Source organism: Schistocerca piceifrons, chromosome 3, assembly GCF_021461385.2.
Source record: "Schistocerca piceifrons isolate TAMUIC-IGC-003096 chromosome 3, iqSchPice1.1, whole genome shotgun sequence".
Classification (NCBI taxonomy): domain Eukaryota; kingdom Metazoa; phylum Arthropoda; class Insecta; order Orthoptera; family Acrididae; genus Schistocerca; species Schistocerca piceifrons.
The window spans coordinates 937,331,979-937,347,168 of NC_060140.1; the positions used below are offsets into that span (position 1 = coordinate 937,331,979).

At 39.3% G+C, this 15,190-nt stretch overlaps 1 protein-coding gene across 1 annotated transcript in view; it reads right to left on the reverse strand.

Moving 5' to 3' along the window:
* Positions 1–13,045: 13,045 nt before the first annotated feature.
* Positions 13,046–15,190, reverse strand: part of LOC124787827 (membrane-associated progesterone receptor component 1) — a 33,421-nt gene continuing 31,276 nt past the window's right edge. The window contains exon 3 of the mRNA XM_047254762.1: positions 13,046–14,771. Within this exon, the coding sequence (XP_047110718.1) occupies positions 14,650–14,771 (122 nt within the window). The 3' untranslated portion in view covers positions 13,046–14,649. The remainder of the gene's footprint in view (positions 14,772–15,190) is intronic.

Here is a 15,190-nt window from a genome sequence, read left to right on the forward strand (position 1 = left end):
CCAAGAGGACGCCATCATCATTTAACCATACAGTAAAGCTGCATGCCCTCGGGAAAAATTACGGCTGTAGTTTCCCCTTGCTTTCAGCCGTTCACAGTACCAGCACAGCAAGGCCGTTTTGGTTAGTGTTACAAGGCCAGATCAGTCAATCATCCAGACTGTTGCCCCTGCAACTACTGAAAAGGCTGCTGTCCCTCTTCAGGAACCACGCATTTGTCTGGCCTCTCAACAGATACCCCCCCCCCCCCCCACCCCTGTTGTGGTTGCACCTACGGTACGGCCACCTGTATTGCTGAGGCACGCAAGCCTCTCCACCAACAGCAAGGTCCATGGTTCACGGTAAATATAATGATCTGGTAAATCAAAGTATTCTTTAACATTATAAAAAGAGTGTTCTGTTAACCAGTTGTACCAATTATGTTTAAAACTAATTATATCCATGGTCCAAGCAAAGACTGGTAACTTATTGAAAATTCTGAGTGGGTTTACTTTGTGAGAATTTCCAGTCATCGCTAACGTGTGCCTAGGTATATCTAACTTCGACTTGGAGAATGTTGACTTTCACCGGTGAATGTCAACATTCACATAGTCGCCTAGCGTATGTCCGAAATATTTGCTAAATACCCTTATTTCTGACTTACACCAGTAAATGTTGACATTCACCATGCACTAATGGTGAATGTTGAACATGTTGGAGATTTATATTTTCTTCCCCGCAATTCAGTCGCTATAAAACATCACAAGGGTGATGTAACTTTTTCGCCTCTCTTTCTGAAAGGAATGACCAAGAATTTAAAATACACAGTACATTCTACATGAGAAAAGAAAATAATAGTTATAAAAAAATTACTTACTTATGTGATTCAAATCTTATTTATTGCAACAACTTAAACTATTATGACACTTTGAATTGCACAAGAGTCCCTTGCTTTTACAGCTGCATTTATTTGTGGAACACTTCCTGCTGCAATGACAGCGTGTATAGCCTTGTCCCCCATTTCTCGAATTAGCTGCAGCTGTTTCTCTCAGCGACATTTCTTGAAAAGTAATCTCATCTATGGAAAGTAACTTTTCTTTACAAATTATGAACTGATTACATGTTTAGAGCTGCTTGAGGGTACCATTTTTATTTGCCAGTTTATAGAAGTCAGAGTCTTCTATTCCAACAACTGCCAACACGTTTCGGCTATCTGTATGACCACGGTCGACATCATGGACTTGTATTCGTACATTATCACCAATTTGAGCAGGAGGAAATTGTTTTTGTGAAGTTCATAACATCTTTGCTGCTTGGAATAGAAGATTTTCTTTCAAGGCTGCTCTTTTTCTAGAAATCAACTCGTGTTTTTCAGACAGAATTTGATGTGAAGACATTGTAGGTAGTAGGTCCTCTTTAATATTTTTCTTTGGAATATGGTTTCTGGTATGACCACAGCTCAAATTTTTTTTATAAGCATTAACAGTTTCTTCAAGCTGTTCTTCGGTTTCAGAAGTATTGGCAATTTCTTCGAGTTGTTCTTCAGTTTCAATATTTGCAATTTGTTCACCAGGCAAAAAAGATGATGCTATGCCTCTTTATGCTTTAACACCAAACATGGCTTCATAAGGACTTTGGCATATTCCTTTGTGGTATGCAGTGTACTTGGCAAATTGAACCAAGGACAAACCATCTGACCATTTATTTGTATTGTTATCGTTCATCCGTGCAACTAGCATATTCTGTATATCCTGATTGGCCCTTTCAATTGAGCCTTGTGTTTGACTGTGACGAGACTTTCCATGAACTATTTTAAAATCTTTCCACATAGCGCACATTTCGGATATGACTTGATGACTAATTCTCTACCATTATCTGACTGCAATATTGCTGGTGCACCAAATGTTAAAAATATTGAAAGAACGTGAGGTGCTACTTCTTCAGCTCTTTTAGTTTTCAAGGGTTGTAGCTGGACAAACTTAGTTAAATGATCTTGATACACCATTATGAACTTATATTCGCCATCTCTGTTTGACTGCAGATCTATCAGATCAACTTGACATCTTGAGTTTAATTCAGAACTAACAATTGGCTTCACAACAATACCTTTCTTAGGTGCACTGTGTTTCATTTGACACTGTTTGCATAAATTTAAGTACAATATTACAACTTCATATGTAATATTTTTGTATTTAACTTGCAACTATTTAAGCATATGTGTTCTTCCTCCGTGGCCTATTCTGATGTGTTTCATATAGTATACTGTACAATTCTTCATTGGTAACATAATACTGTATGTTCGTTTCCCCTAGTTTTAATGGCACAATTAAGTGATCTTCATCATTAATTTTTAAAACATCAAAATGTTTTAATTGTCTGTAATCCAAAGGTGTATTGCATTTAATTTTAGCAGAAACCACTCCAGAAAGTATTTTAGAATACTTTTCTTGAGAAAAATAAAAACAATTGTCTTCTCATTTACATTCAATTAATGCATTCAACTTTTCATGAAAAAGATCATGATTTACTGCAGTATACATTTAGTATAAATTAAGGTATCGGAAAAAAAATTAAGAAAACCTTGCTCACATTATCAAAACTTGCATAAAACTGACAAAGCTGATTGACTCTGAGCAGAACAAAGGATTTGGCAGGAGAGGACTAGTAGCTTGTTATTTGACTCTTCTGTTTTGGACATCCACGAGAGCATATCTGTGATTGTCGACACACACCGGAGAGGGTCCAAAGGTACAACAACGTAATGAAATATTCGATCTTTCACCGACGTATTTGGTATCTGTTGACATTCACTGGTGAAAGTCGACATTCTCCAATTTCGATCATTCACACACACACACACACACACACACACACACACACACACACACACACATGCTTGGTGCATATGGATTTATGTGATCATGCTTAGCTATTAACACAGTCAATGGCAGTGATTTTGTGAACTTTAATTTTGATTCATTTTTCAAAAAGAATGGGATTGAGCATCAGATAAATGTGCCTTATAGTCCAGAACACAATGTAATGGATAGGACTAACAGATCAGTTTGCAGATGGCACAGAATATATTATTTGAATATGGTCTACCTAAGCAGTATTGGACAGAGGTATGCAATTCAGCTATTTACACAAAGATTTGTGTTCCTCACAGAGCACTTAATGGTAATATTCCATAGGAGCTATAGATGGGAAAAGTAACTTCTTTGAACCATTCGAAAGTGTTTGGTTACCGAGCCCTTTTCCCTACGTCAGCTCAAAATACAGTTAAACAAATTGGGATGCCTAGGCTAAGGCACTTGTTTTTGTGGGTTGCAATGAAATTACTAAAGGTTACAGACTGACTAACTGATTCACCGAAGACCAAGAAAATTGTGAAAGGCAGGAGTGTTTTTTCTCTCGAGAATGAGTGCAGAACAGACAGTACCAGGACACCAGCTAAACGTGAAGATAGCTGTATAATTTGCTGAACAAGCAAGGCAGAGGAAGTAGTGAAAGTCAGTCCCAGATGGTCAGTCAGTGGTATGTGTAGAGAAGACAGAAAGGCTGCCAATGGACCCTGTTGCTCTACAAGATAATTAGCCTGTCAGAATGTCAATCCATGTATCCAAACCCAACGAGTACTCAGGGTATGTCAACTATTTGGTAAATGATTTTTTCCGCTTTAGGAGAAGATCCTTTGAATCTGGAGGATTCTATGTAAAGGAGTGACACAGGGAACTGGAGAAAGGCTATGAAAGAGAAAATAGGGAGTTTCCACAACAATTCATTTTGAGACCTTGTGGACTCACCAAAGAATAAAAGCATCATAGGTAATAAGTGGGTACTTAAGTTAAAAAGAAATGTTAATAACACAACAGTCTATCATGCTAGACTTGTTTTTCTAAGGGATTTACCCAAAAGTTTGATACATATTATGTTGTAATTTTGTGAGACACAGTACTCTCAAAGCTGTCATTAGTTCAGCTGTAAATCTTGAACTTGTAATTTATAATTTCAGTATCAGAACCACTTTTCACTCTCTTGAACCAACCAGATGGTTTTATATAAAAATATAATTAAGATAAAGCCTATAAACTACCCAACAACACTTATGGTTTACAACAGTCAGCTAGACAGTGGAATGAAAAGGCAAAAAGTGTACTTTTAGACCTAGGTTATCTTATAAATGCCGATGAAGATTGTATGCTCATTACAAGGTCAGGTAAAAATCTTGTAATTGTTGATTTGTATGTAGATGTTTTTTTTGTCATTTTGTAATAACAATGCGATGAACATCAAGTTGTGTGATGAATTTTCTGAGCATTTTGAAGTTAAAAGATCTAAGAGAAGGAAAGTCTTGTCAATACATGCATATAACTAGGAATTGGAGGAAGGTAATTTAAAACTTGAGCAGAAGGGCTATATTGCAGATATGCTGAAACACTCTACGAAACAGGGATACAACTTCCTCCAATCCTGCCTTGAAATGAGATCCATCCTTCATGAAATCCTCCCCACTCCACCAAGAGTGTCTTTCCGCCATCCACCTAACCTTCGTAACCTCTTAGTTCATCCCTATGAAATCCCCAAACCACCTTCCCTACCCTCTGGCTCCTACCCTTGTAACCGCCCCCGGTGTAAAACCTGTCCCATGCACCCTCCCACCACCACCTACTCCAGTCCTGTAACCCGGAAGGTGTACACGATCAAAGGCAGAGACACGTGTGAAAGCACCCACGTGATTTATCAACTGACCTGCCTACACTGTGAAGCTTTCTATGTGGGAATGACCAGCAACAAACTGTCCATTCGCATGAATGGACACAGGCAGACAGTGTTTGTTGGTAATGAGGATCTCCCTGTGGCTAAACATGCCTTGGTGCATGGCCAGCACATCTTGGCATAGTGTTACACCGGCCGGGTTATCTGGATACTTCCAACTAACACCAATCTGTCAGAACTCCGGAGATGGGAACTTGCCCTTCAGTATATCCTCTCTTCTCGTTACCCGCCAGGCCTCAACCTCCGCTAATTTCAAGTTGCCGCTGCTCATACCTCACCTGTCATTCAACAACATCTTTGCCTCTGTACTTCCGCCTCGACTGACATCTCTGCCCAAACTCTTTGCCTTTACAAATGTCTGCTTGTGTCTGTGAGGATGGATATATGTGTGTGTGTGTGTGTGTGTGTGTGTGTGTGTGTGTGTGTGCGCGCGCGCGTGAGTGTATACCTGTCCTTTTTTCCCCCCTAAGGTAAGTCTTTCCGCTCCTGGGATTGGAATGACTCCTTACCCTCTCCCTTAAAACCCACATCCTTTGGTCTTTCCCTCTTTCCTGATAAAGTAACTGTTGGTTGCGAAAGCTTGAATTTTGTGTGTCTATCAACCTGCCAGCACTTTCGTTTGGTAAGTCACATCATCTTTGTTTTTAGATATATTTTTCCCACGTGGAATGTTTCCCTCTAATATATATATCATTGCAGCAGGTAAGCTTTCTCGGTCAAAGTTGCTAAAATTTGCAGCACCAACAATGCAATATAGTGAATCATCATCAAAAAGTCAGATGTTACTATTAATAATGTCTGCAAGGTCATTAATATACAACATGAACAGCAAGAGTTCCAACTCACTTCCCTGGGGCACACCCAAAGTTACTTCTACATCTGATGATGACTCTCCATGCAAGATAACATTCTGTGTCCCCCCTACCAAAAAATACTCAACCCAGTCACATATTTCATGTCATCATAGTTTTGTCAATAAGCATACTTGTGGCACTGAGTCAAATACATTTTCAAAATGAAGAAATACTGCCTTGATCCAAGGCTCCCAGTATGTCATGTGAGAAAAGTTTGAGTTGTGTTCCACTTGATCAATGCTTTTGGAATCCATGATGGTTGGCTTGTAGGAGGTCATTCTGTTTCAGATGCTTCATTACATTTGAGCTCACAATATGTTCTGAAATTGTACAGCAAATCAATATCAAGCATACTGGACAGTAGTTTTATGGATCACTTCTACTATGCTTCTTGTATGTGGGTGAGACCTGTGCTTTCTTCCAACTGCTGGACACGGTTTTTTGTTTGAGGAATCTGCAATAGATTATAGTTAAAAGAGAAGATAACTCAAAATCAAATTCAGTTTAGTATCTGATAGTGGTTCCACCAGGCCCTGGAGCTTTGTTTAATTTCCCCCAGTCACAAATATGAGGGTCACTCCAAAAGAAATGCACACCATTTTTTTTTTAAATCCATCTTTTATTCTACATGTCAAAGTTTTACAGCGTGTAGGTACATCCATTAGGAACAATATTTTCATTTCTCCACATAATTTCCATCCCTCTCAACTGCCTTGCGCCATCTCGGAACCAGCGCCTATATACCCGCACGGTAAAACTCTGGACCAACCTGTTGGAGCCACTGTTTGGCAGCATGCACAAGGGAGTCATCATCTTCAAACCTTGTTTCACGAAGAGTGTCTTTCAGTTTCCCAAAGACATGATAGCCATGTGGAGCCAGGTCAGGACTGTAAGGCGGGTGTTTCAGTGTTGTCCATCCGAGCCTTGTGATCGCTTCCATGGTTTTTTTGACTGACATGTGGCCGTGCATTGTCGTGCAACAGCAAAACATCCTGCTTTTGCCAATGTGGTCGAACACGACTCAGTCGAGCTTCAAGTTTCTTCAGTGTCATCACATATTCATCAGAATTTATGTTTTTTAAAATTTTTTTAATCGAAAACAGAGTGGCGTGTTTCGTCACAGGGTTATTTGGTAAGCGTAATAGCATTACAGATATATTTAGCAAACTCAAGTGGCAGACTCTGCAAGAGAGGCACTCTGTATTGCGGTGTAGCTTGCTGTCTAGGTTTCGAAAGGGTGTGTTTCTGGATGAGGTATCGAATATATAGTTTCCCCCTACTTATACCTCCTGAGGAGATCACGAATGTAAAATTAGAGAAATTCGACCGCGCACGGAGGCTTTCCAGCAGTCGTTCTTCCCATGAACCATATGCAACTGGAACAGGAGGGGGAGGTAATGACAGTGGCACATAAAGTGCCCTCTGCCACACACTGTTGGGTGGCTTGCGGAGTTTAAATGTAGATGTAGATCACTATTTACTATGGCGACCAGTTTCGACCACTACTGTGGTCATCATCTGACCAATGAGTTAGAACCTTGGTCTGCTGGAGAATCACTACTAAGTGATAATAGATATTTGTAACACATTGATCACTGTCACTCCCATAATGTATTCAAAAGTAAAGAATTTATGGTGGTTCCATACACAAAACAGAACAAAAAATTTACGTATCCTAGCTTTCGGAACTTTGTTCCTGCGTGAGGGAGGAGAGAGGGGAAGAAGCGAAAGTGGATTCAGTTACTCACAACCCAGGTTATGAAGCAACAGGGGAAAGGTAAACGGAGGGTAGCAAAAATGGAGGCATGGGCGTCAGAGGGAAGCCAAAGATATTCTACTGTAAGTACTGTGCCAGCTTACAACCAAAGAGAATGCATACAGAAATAAAGAGGTATATAGTATGAAGATAAACAAAACTATGTAGGATGAAAAGATGCGTGAATGGCTAAAGACGAAAGGGAAAGAGAAGACTGAAGGGTAAATGGGAGTGAGGTTGGTTAACGTAGGGTCAGTCCAGGGGAATGGCAGGATGAAAGGATGTGTTGGAGTGCAAGTTCCCATCTTCGCAGTTCCAAGAGACTGGTGTTGGGTGGGAGGAGCCAAATGGCATTTACAGTGTAGCAGGTTCCTAGAATTATGCTGGAGGACATGCTTTGCTACTGGGTATTGGACATCTCCTAGGCGGACAGTTCGTCTGTGCCTGTTCATGTGCTCAGCCAGTTCAGTTGTCATACCAATGTAAAAGGCTGTGCAGTGCAGGCATGTCAGCTGATAAATGACATGTTGTTTCACATGTGGCCCTACCATTAATTGTGTATGTTTTACCAGTAGCAGGGCTGGAGTAGGTGGTTGTGGGGGGGGATGCATGGGGCAGGTTTCGCAGCGGGGTCAGTTACAGGGGGTAGGAACCGCTGGGTAGAGAAGGTGGTCTAGGAATATTGTAGGGCTTGACAAGGATGTTACAGAGGTTAGGGGGGCGACGAAAGGCAACTCTGGGTGGTGTGGGGAGAATATTGTCAAGGGATGATCTCATTTCAGGGCTTGACTTGAGAAAGTCATATCCCTGGTGGAGCAATTTGTTGATGTATTCAAGGCCAGGATAATATTGAGTGACAAGGGGGATGCTTCTGTGTGGTCTCGGGGTAGGAACATTGTTGTTGGATGGGGAGGAAGGTATTGCTCGGTAGATCTGTTTGTGGACAAGGTCTGCAGGATAGTTGCGGGAGAGGAAAGCACTGGTCAGGTTATTGGTGTAATTGTTGAGGGATTCATCACTGGAGCAGATACGTTTGCCATGAATACCTAGGCTGTAGAGAAGGGAACGTTTGATGTGGAATGGATGACAGCTATCAAAGTGAAGGTACTGTTGTTTGTTTGTGGGTTTGATATGGACAGAGGTGTGGATGTGAGCTTCAACAAGATGAAGGTCAACATCCAGGAAGGTGGCTTGGATTTTGGAGAAGGACCAGGTGAAATTCAGATTTGAAAAGGAGTTGAGGTTGTGGAGGAAATTAAGGAGTGTTTCTTCACCACGAGTCCAGACCACAAAGATGTCATCTATAAACCTATACCAGGCCAGGGGAAGCAGCTGTTGGGTCTTCAGGAATGCCTCCTCCATGCTGCCCATGAAGACGGAGCCATCCCGGTTCCCATGGCCATTCTCCTGATTTGTTTGTAGGTCTGGCCTTCAAAGGTGAAGTAATTATGGGTTAGGATGAAGTTGGTAAGTGTGATAAGGAACGAGGTTTTTGGAAGATCTTCGGGTGGGCGTTAGGAGAGAGAGTGCTCAAGGGCAGAGAGACCATGGGTATGTGGGATGTTTGTGTAAAGGGATGTAGCATCTATGGTGACAAGAAAGGTTTCAGGTGGGTGGGGAGTGGGAATGGATTTGAGGCGTTCTAAGAAGTGGTTTGTGTCTTTGATGTAGGATGGGAGTGTGCGGGTGATAGGTTGGAGGTGTTGGTCTACCAGAGCTGAGATACGTTCTGTTGGGGCTTTGAAGCCTGCTACAATGGGACGGCCAGGATGGTTCTCTTTGTGGATTTTGGGTAATAGGTAGATGGTAGGGGTACGTGTCAGGTGGAGTGAGTAGGTCTATGGAAGACGTTGTGAGGCCTTGTGAGGGACCTTGGATTTTTAGGATTTTCTGCAGCTTAGTCTGGATGGAGGGAATGGGATCCTGGGTAACAGCTTTGTAGGTTGAGGTGTCGGAGAGTTGACACAGTCCTTCTGCCACATACTCCATACGGTCAAGTACCACAGTTGTGGAGCCTTTATCCACCGGGAGGATGACAATAGAGCGGTCTGTTTTCAGCTCCTTAATAGCACGGGATTCAGCTGGGGTAATGTTGGGGGTTGTCTGGATGTTCTTCAAGAAGGACTGGGAGGCGACACTGGATTCCTGAAATGTCTGCAAGGGATGGTTTTGGGGGAGGGGAGGAGGATCCCTTTGAGAAGGCGATTGGAACTGTTCTAGACAGGATTCAACACTGTGTCTAGTATTTGGGGGCTGTGTCTGGGTGGTGAAGTGATATTTCCAGTTGAGGTTCTGGGTGAAAGAGATCTTTAACCATGGCAGTGTGGTTGAATTTGGGCGTGGGGCTATAGGTTAAGCCTTTTGATAGAACAGATGTCTCTGGAGGAGAGAGGGATCTGGATGAGAGGTTTAGAACTGAATTGGGACTGGTGATGTGTGGCATTTGACTGTGGTTATAGTTGAGATTTGGTCTGTGGGGGGTATGTGCTGGGATGGGGAGATTGAGTAGGGTGGCTAGGCTAGGTTTATTGGCTATGAGGGGCGTTTGTTGAAGGTTCTGTTGTGGTTGGTGGTTGTGAGGGATAGGGAGAGGGACCCCACTACTTAGGTGTTGCACTAGCACTGTGGATAGTTTTTTCAGGTGGTGTGTGGCATGGAACTCAAGTTTACAGCTGGCTTCTAGGATGATGTTCCTGAGTGTGTTTGCCAAGCAGGGGTTTGAGAGGTGGAGGACTTTGAAGAGAGATAGGAGCTGTTGGGAGTGGTGGTTACACAAAGTAGTGTAGAGATTCAGGACAAGTTGGGTAAGAGCTAAGGATTGAAGGTTCTGGAAATCCAGGAGAGACTGGTGGAAGGAGGGATTGCACCCAGAGATGGGAACTTATAAGGTAAGTCCTTTAGGGGTAATTCTGAAGGTTAAACAGGACCGGAGGAAAAGTATGTAGGATTGCAGTTTGGCTATGGTGAATGCACGTTTCTGGAATGAATAAATAATATGGGATAGAATTAGGGTACATAGTGGGTATGGAAATTAAATAAATAAAGTTAAAATAGTAATAAAAAGAAGGAATAAAACAAGGAGGGAAGGATGAGAAAGAAAATGTGTTGGTAATGTTCAGTACCAAAGGAAGGCCACTAAATAAGAAAAACACTATACGGAAAAAAAAAGGAAAAGTACAGATAAAGGTTGACCAGACCAATTGAGTATGTCCAGATCAGGGGAAACGAATACACGTTGCTCAATTTTCTGTTCTGTTTTGTGTATCTATCAGCTGTACTGAGCTGAGGTAAGTACTGGCCAGCCCCTCTATCTCTTTGTTAGTATTTGTTTCACATCTTTATATGAGATTTTCCATTAATCATTTAGAATTTCTATCACTTGCATGGCAACTGTAAAGCCACATAAATAGAAGCGTATTGTAAACAGGTCTTGATACAGATCTACACAACTATTTTCTTTCAGAAATACCAATGTAATGAAGTAAATATTAAGATATTAACAAAAGATAAGCAGGCACTATCTAATGGATGAAGCAATGTGGTTGCTACATGTCCAAAATTTTACGGTATTGGGCAAACGAGAAAAATTTTTTTCTGCTGCTTATTGAACTCCTTTATAAATAAGACAGCTTTAATAATGGGCAATAAAAGTCGTCTTCTCTCTCTGGTGTGGTAGGTATGGACATCACATCATTCTCAAATTGTGATGGATTATTTCTGATGAATTTCACCGCAGGTAACCAGCACATGTTATTCAAACTGCTTGCTTCTGTACAATTGATACCTTCTTTCTAAGTGACAAGTTGGCCCAGAAAATTATTGAGAGCAAATATGGAAAATATGTTAGGAGATTGATTTGTTTGTTTCCAAGACTAGCAATTATATGAAGAGCAAAAGTAGCTGAACTTAAGTTGTCTGAGAACCTCATTAATGTGTTTCTTATAGTTTTCATCAGTTTAAGTACTACCAAAAATTTGGAGCATTCTACCCTATGTTATATCAATTGTTGCTATGACTATTTGTTGAACAAAATTTAATACAGTGTGTTTTATCCAGATTTAGGGATAGTCCATTTTCAGAGAAAAGCTTAATAATTATTTGGAATTAACTCTCTTCTGTCACTTTCTCTCTCGCATGAGCTATTAATAATATCATCTGAAAAAGGAACTAAATCTGCACGTTGAATTTCAAGTGGAAGGTCGTTCACATACATAAGGAACAGGAGTGGATCCAAAATCAAATGCTGCCGGACTCCCTTTGTCTTTACTCCCCAGTCATTAAAATTTTCTACCTTTGCAAAATTGCTTTATTTATTCAGCACAACTTTCTGCGTTCAGTTTATTAAGAATGATTTGAACCAATTGTGTGCAAAGCCATCAATACCATAAAACTTGAGTTTTTTTAAGAAAGTAATGTGATCTACACAATCAAATTCCTTGAACAGTTCACAAAAATACCAACTTGTGATATTTTATTATTTAAGGCCTGTAACATTTGGTGGGTGAATGTATAAAACAGCATTTTCGGTCGAGCAACCCTTCTGAAATTAGAACTCTGATATGGTAAGCACACTGTTCCTACGTAAATATGAGAATAGTCTTGAGTACATTACTTTTCCAAATATTTTGGAAGAACATGTCAAAATTAGACAATAGTTGTTTTCAGTCTTGTCACTTTTCTTATGAAGAGGTTTAACATGTGAATGATGCTGGTACTACTTATGACTGCTTAAAGTTTTGTGAAATGATATTAGTACAGGGCGTACATAAAGTCCCGGAACACTTTCAATTATTTATTGCACAAGAACCAAACATTGTACAGATATCATACATATGTCATTTTGAAGAGAAACCCTGAAAGTTTTTTTTTCTTCATGTACACCACCACACTGTAGTTTGGTAAATTCTTGGCACCTGAACATGGAGCTGCCACATCTATGGATCAGCCATGCTACAGAAGGGGACAACTGTTTCATGAAATGGCCTCCCTGATCACCAGATCTCACTCTGTGTGACTTTTTTCTGTGGGGCACATTAAAGATCTGATGTATGTACCGCCTCTACCACGTGATGTAGCAGAGCTCCAGAAGAGAATACAGGAAGCAACTGCCACAGTCGACAATGCCATGTTGGGACAGGTATGGCAAGAATTTGATTACCATATTTATGTCTGCTGGGTCACTCATGGTTCACATATTGAATGTTGGTAAAAAAAACTTTCAGAGTTTCTCTTCAAAATGCAATATGTATGAAATCTGTACAGTGTTTAGTTCTTGTGCAATAAATAATTGAAAGTGTTCCCAGACTTTATGTAAACCCTGTATATTCCCCTGCTACTTCAACTGAGCCATTTCAGCCTACTTTAGAAAGTAATTAACTTCTGTTTCCTCCCCATTGATTTGCCTACCTTCAGTCTCTATTAATGAACTAATGGCATCAAAAACTTCAAATGTGTTGTACTCTATTATATTAGAATCATACAACTAACTTATTCTACAGCAGCAAAACTGTGAATCTGTTTCAATATTCCAAAGCTGGCCTGTGTCTGCAGCCTCAATTTCCTCAAGGCAGTCTTCACCGCGAGTTAAAACTGGTAAAAAAAATTAATGAAAACTACCTAGCAATCTAAAGCAATTACAAATCATAAAAAAAAAACGTGCTTTACATTCACAGGACTTCATAAAACATCACATCTGAAATTTATTTGCCTTTGTCAGCCATCTGGCACAGCACAACAACCACCTATTCAGTTAAGAACATGTATGAAAAGTACACACACAAATATATAATTATATGTATATATATATACAGACATCTTTTTAGAACACATATTTAATTTCTTTATGGGAAAATACAGCTATGATGGAATGAGTATCAGGCCAATCCAATGAAGAAAAACTTACAAAATGCATTCAATGGAAGGCAAAGTAATTAAATTAAATCTGTCAGTAATGTTATTTTATGATTTATATACAGAAGACACATCTGTGGTTCCCCACATTGCAATGCAAAAAGAACAAAATCAGACAAGAATTTACAAAATAAGTATACCAACAATTTAACAGCAACTCAGTACAGAACATGTGGATGTTCATCAAAGGACATCAAAACTGGAGTAAAAATTGTAACAATCAATGCTTTATCAGCAAAAGAATTAACATTATGTGGAATGAGCCAATGAACACATAACAATATGAATATAATTAAGCCAGACAGGAACAAGTGTTTCTTCTAATTTTCATCAGAATAAAATTCTTTTCCTTCTTCATATTTAAAGCAATATAAAACACTGTAAATGTTTTACCCCCAGAAAGTTTTAATTCAGAGAGCTTTCATTCACTTTGGTAATAAGCATTATATTTCCAATTTATGTAATATAAAATTCTCAAAACCAAGTTAGTAAAACAACTTAAAACACCACATGTGTCACTCTCACTTCTATCACAAGAATCCAGTCTCATTACAATTTGATTAAGATTAATTATGCCACAGGTGTCGAAATATTACCATTAACTGCAATGGAAACTTAAAACACTCAAATTTTGATGAAATTTTGACCAAAGACAAAAGAAGAAAAAAAAAAAAATAAGAAAAATAAAACACACACAATTTGACAGTGATATATAATCTGACAAAGCAGAAAATGCAACAGTATCAACAAACAAGACGAAACTTGGAATCAGTATTCATATTTACAACAGTACCTGAACAGCCAACTAGTAACTGTATATTAACACAGTCAGCAGTAATAACCACCTTAAAAATGTATGAATTACATGAACTAAAGAGATAGCTTTTCTACATATTTGTAAAAAAAAAAAAAAAAAATCAACATTCTGCAACAGCTTATAAAGAAAACTGTCATTAAAACTTATTTGAATGGAGTTAATCAGCCTCTTTATCTCTTGACAACAATAAAATTTTAGAATATGTTCTTTTTGGAATAATTAATGAAAATATATTAAATTTTTAATAGATTATACTTTATCAATTTTCCACACCGTAGATCACACATTACCATAAACTCAAATATAACCACTCTAAACAATAAAAATAAGGATATACTAAATCAGTGCTAAATTGGCCTTTCTCCATATATGTAAAGCTGTAAGCTCATAAGAAATATACAAAAGTAAGGCAACCTTAAACGTAAGATAACTGTACTGAAACCCCCTTTCTTCCTGAAAAATCAATGAAGGGGCATGCCCATTCTTGTGGATGTTGAATGACGACAAGACAGTACAGTACAGTCCAGTACAGAAAGTTGCAGTAGCAAAAGCACATTCATTCATCCTTTGGTTTAGTATCTGTCTGAGCAGCATTTGGCACATCTTCTTCCTCCTCCTCTTCGTAGTTGGTTGGTTGCTCTCCAGGCCTCAACAACCGCCCAACATACTCGTATTTTTCTATTAAAAAAAAAAAAAACCACAACATGAAATACTGAATTAGATTATGTGATGTCATATCTATAAAGTTGCACTTCACTCAACAATAATGCTACATAAAGCAGTGTTTGATAACAGCAAAATAATTCTATATCTAAAGGTGGCATAATGTGTCATCTACATCTACATTGTTACTCTGCAATTCACACTTAAGTGCCTGGCAGAGGGTTCATCGAACCATTTTCATACTACTTACCTACCATTCCACTCTCGAATTGCATGTGGGAAAAAGAAACACCTAAATCTTTCCGTTTGAGCTCTGGTCTCTCTTATTTTATTACGATGATCATTTCTCCCTATGTAGGTGGGTGTCAACAGAATATTTTCGCATTTAGAAGAGAAAGTTGGTGATTGAAATTTCGTAACTATATCTTGCTGCA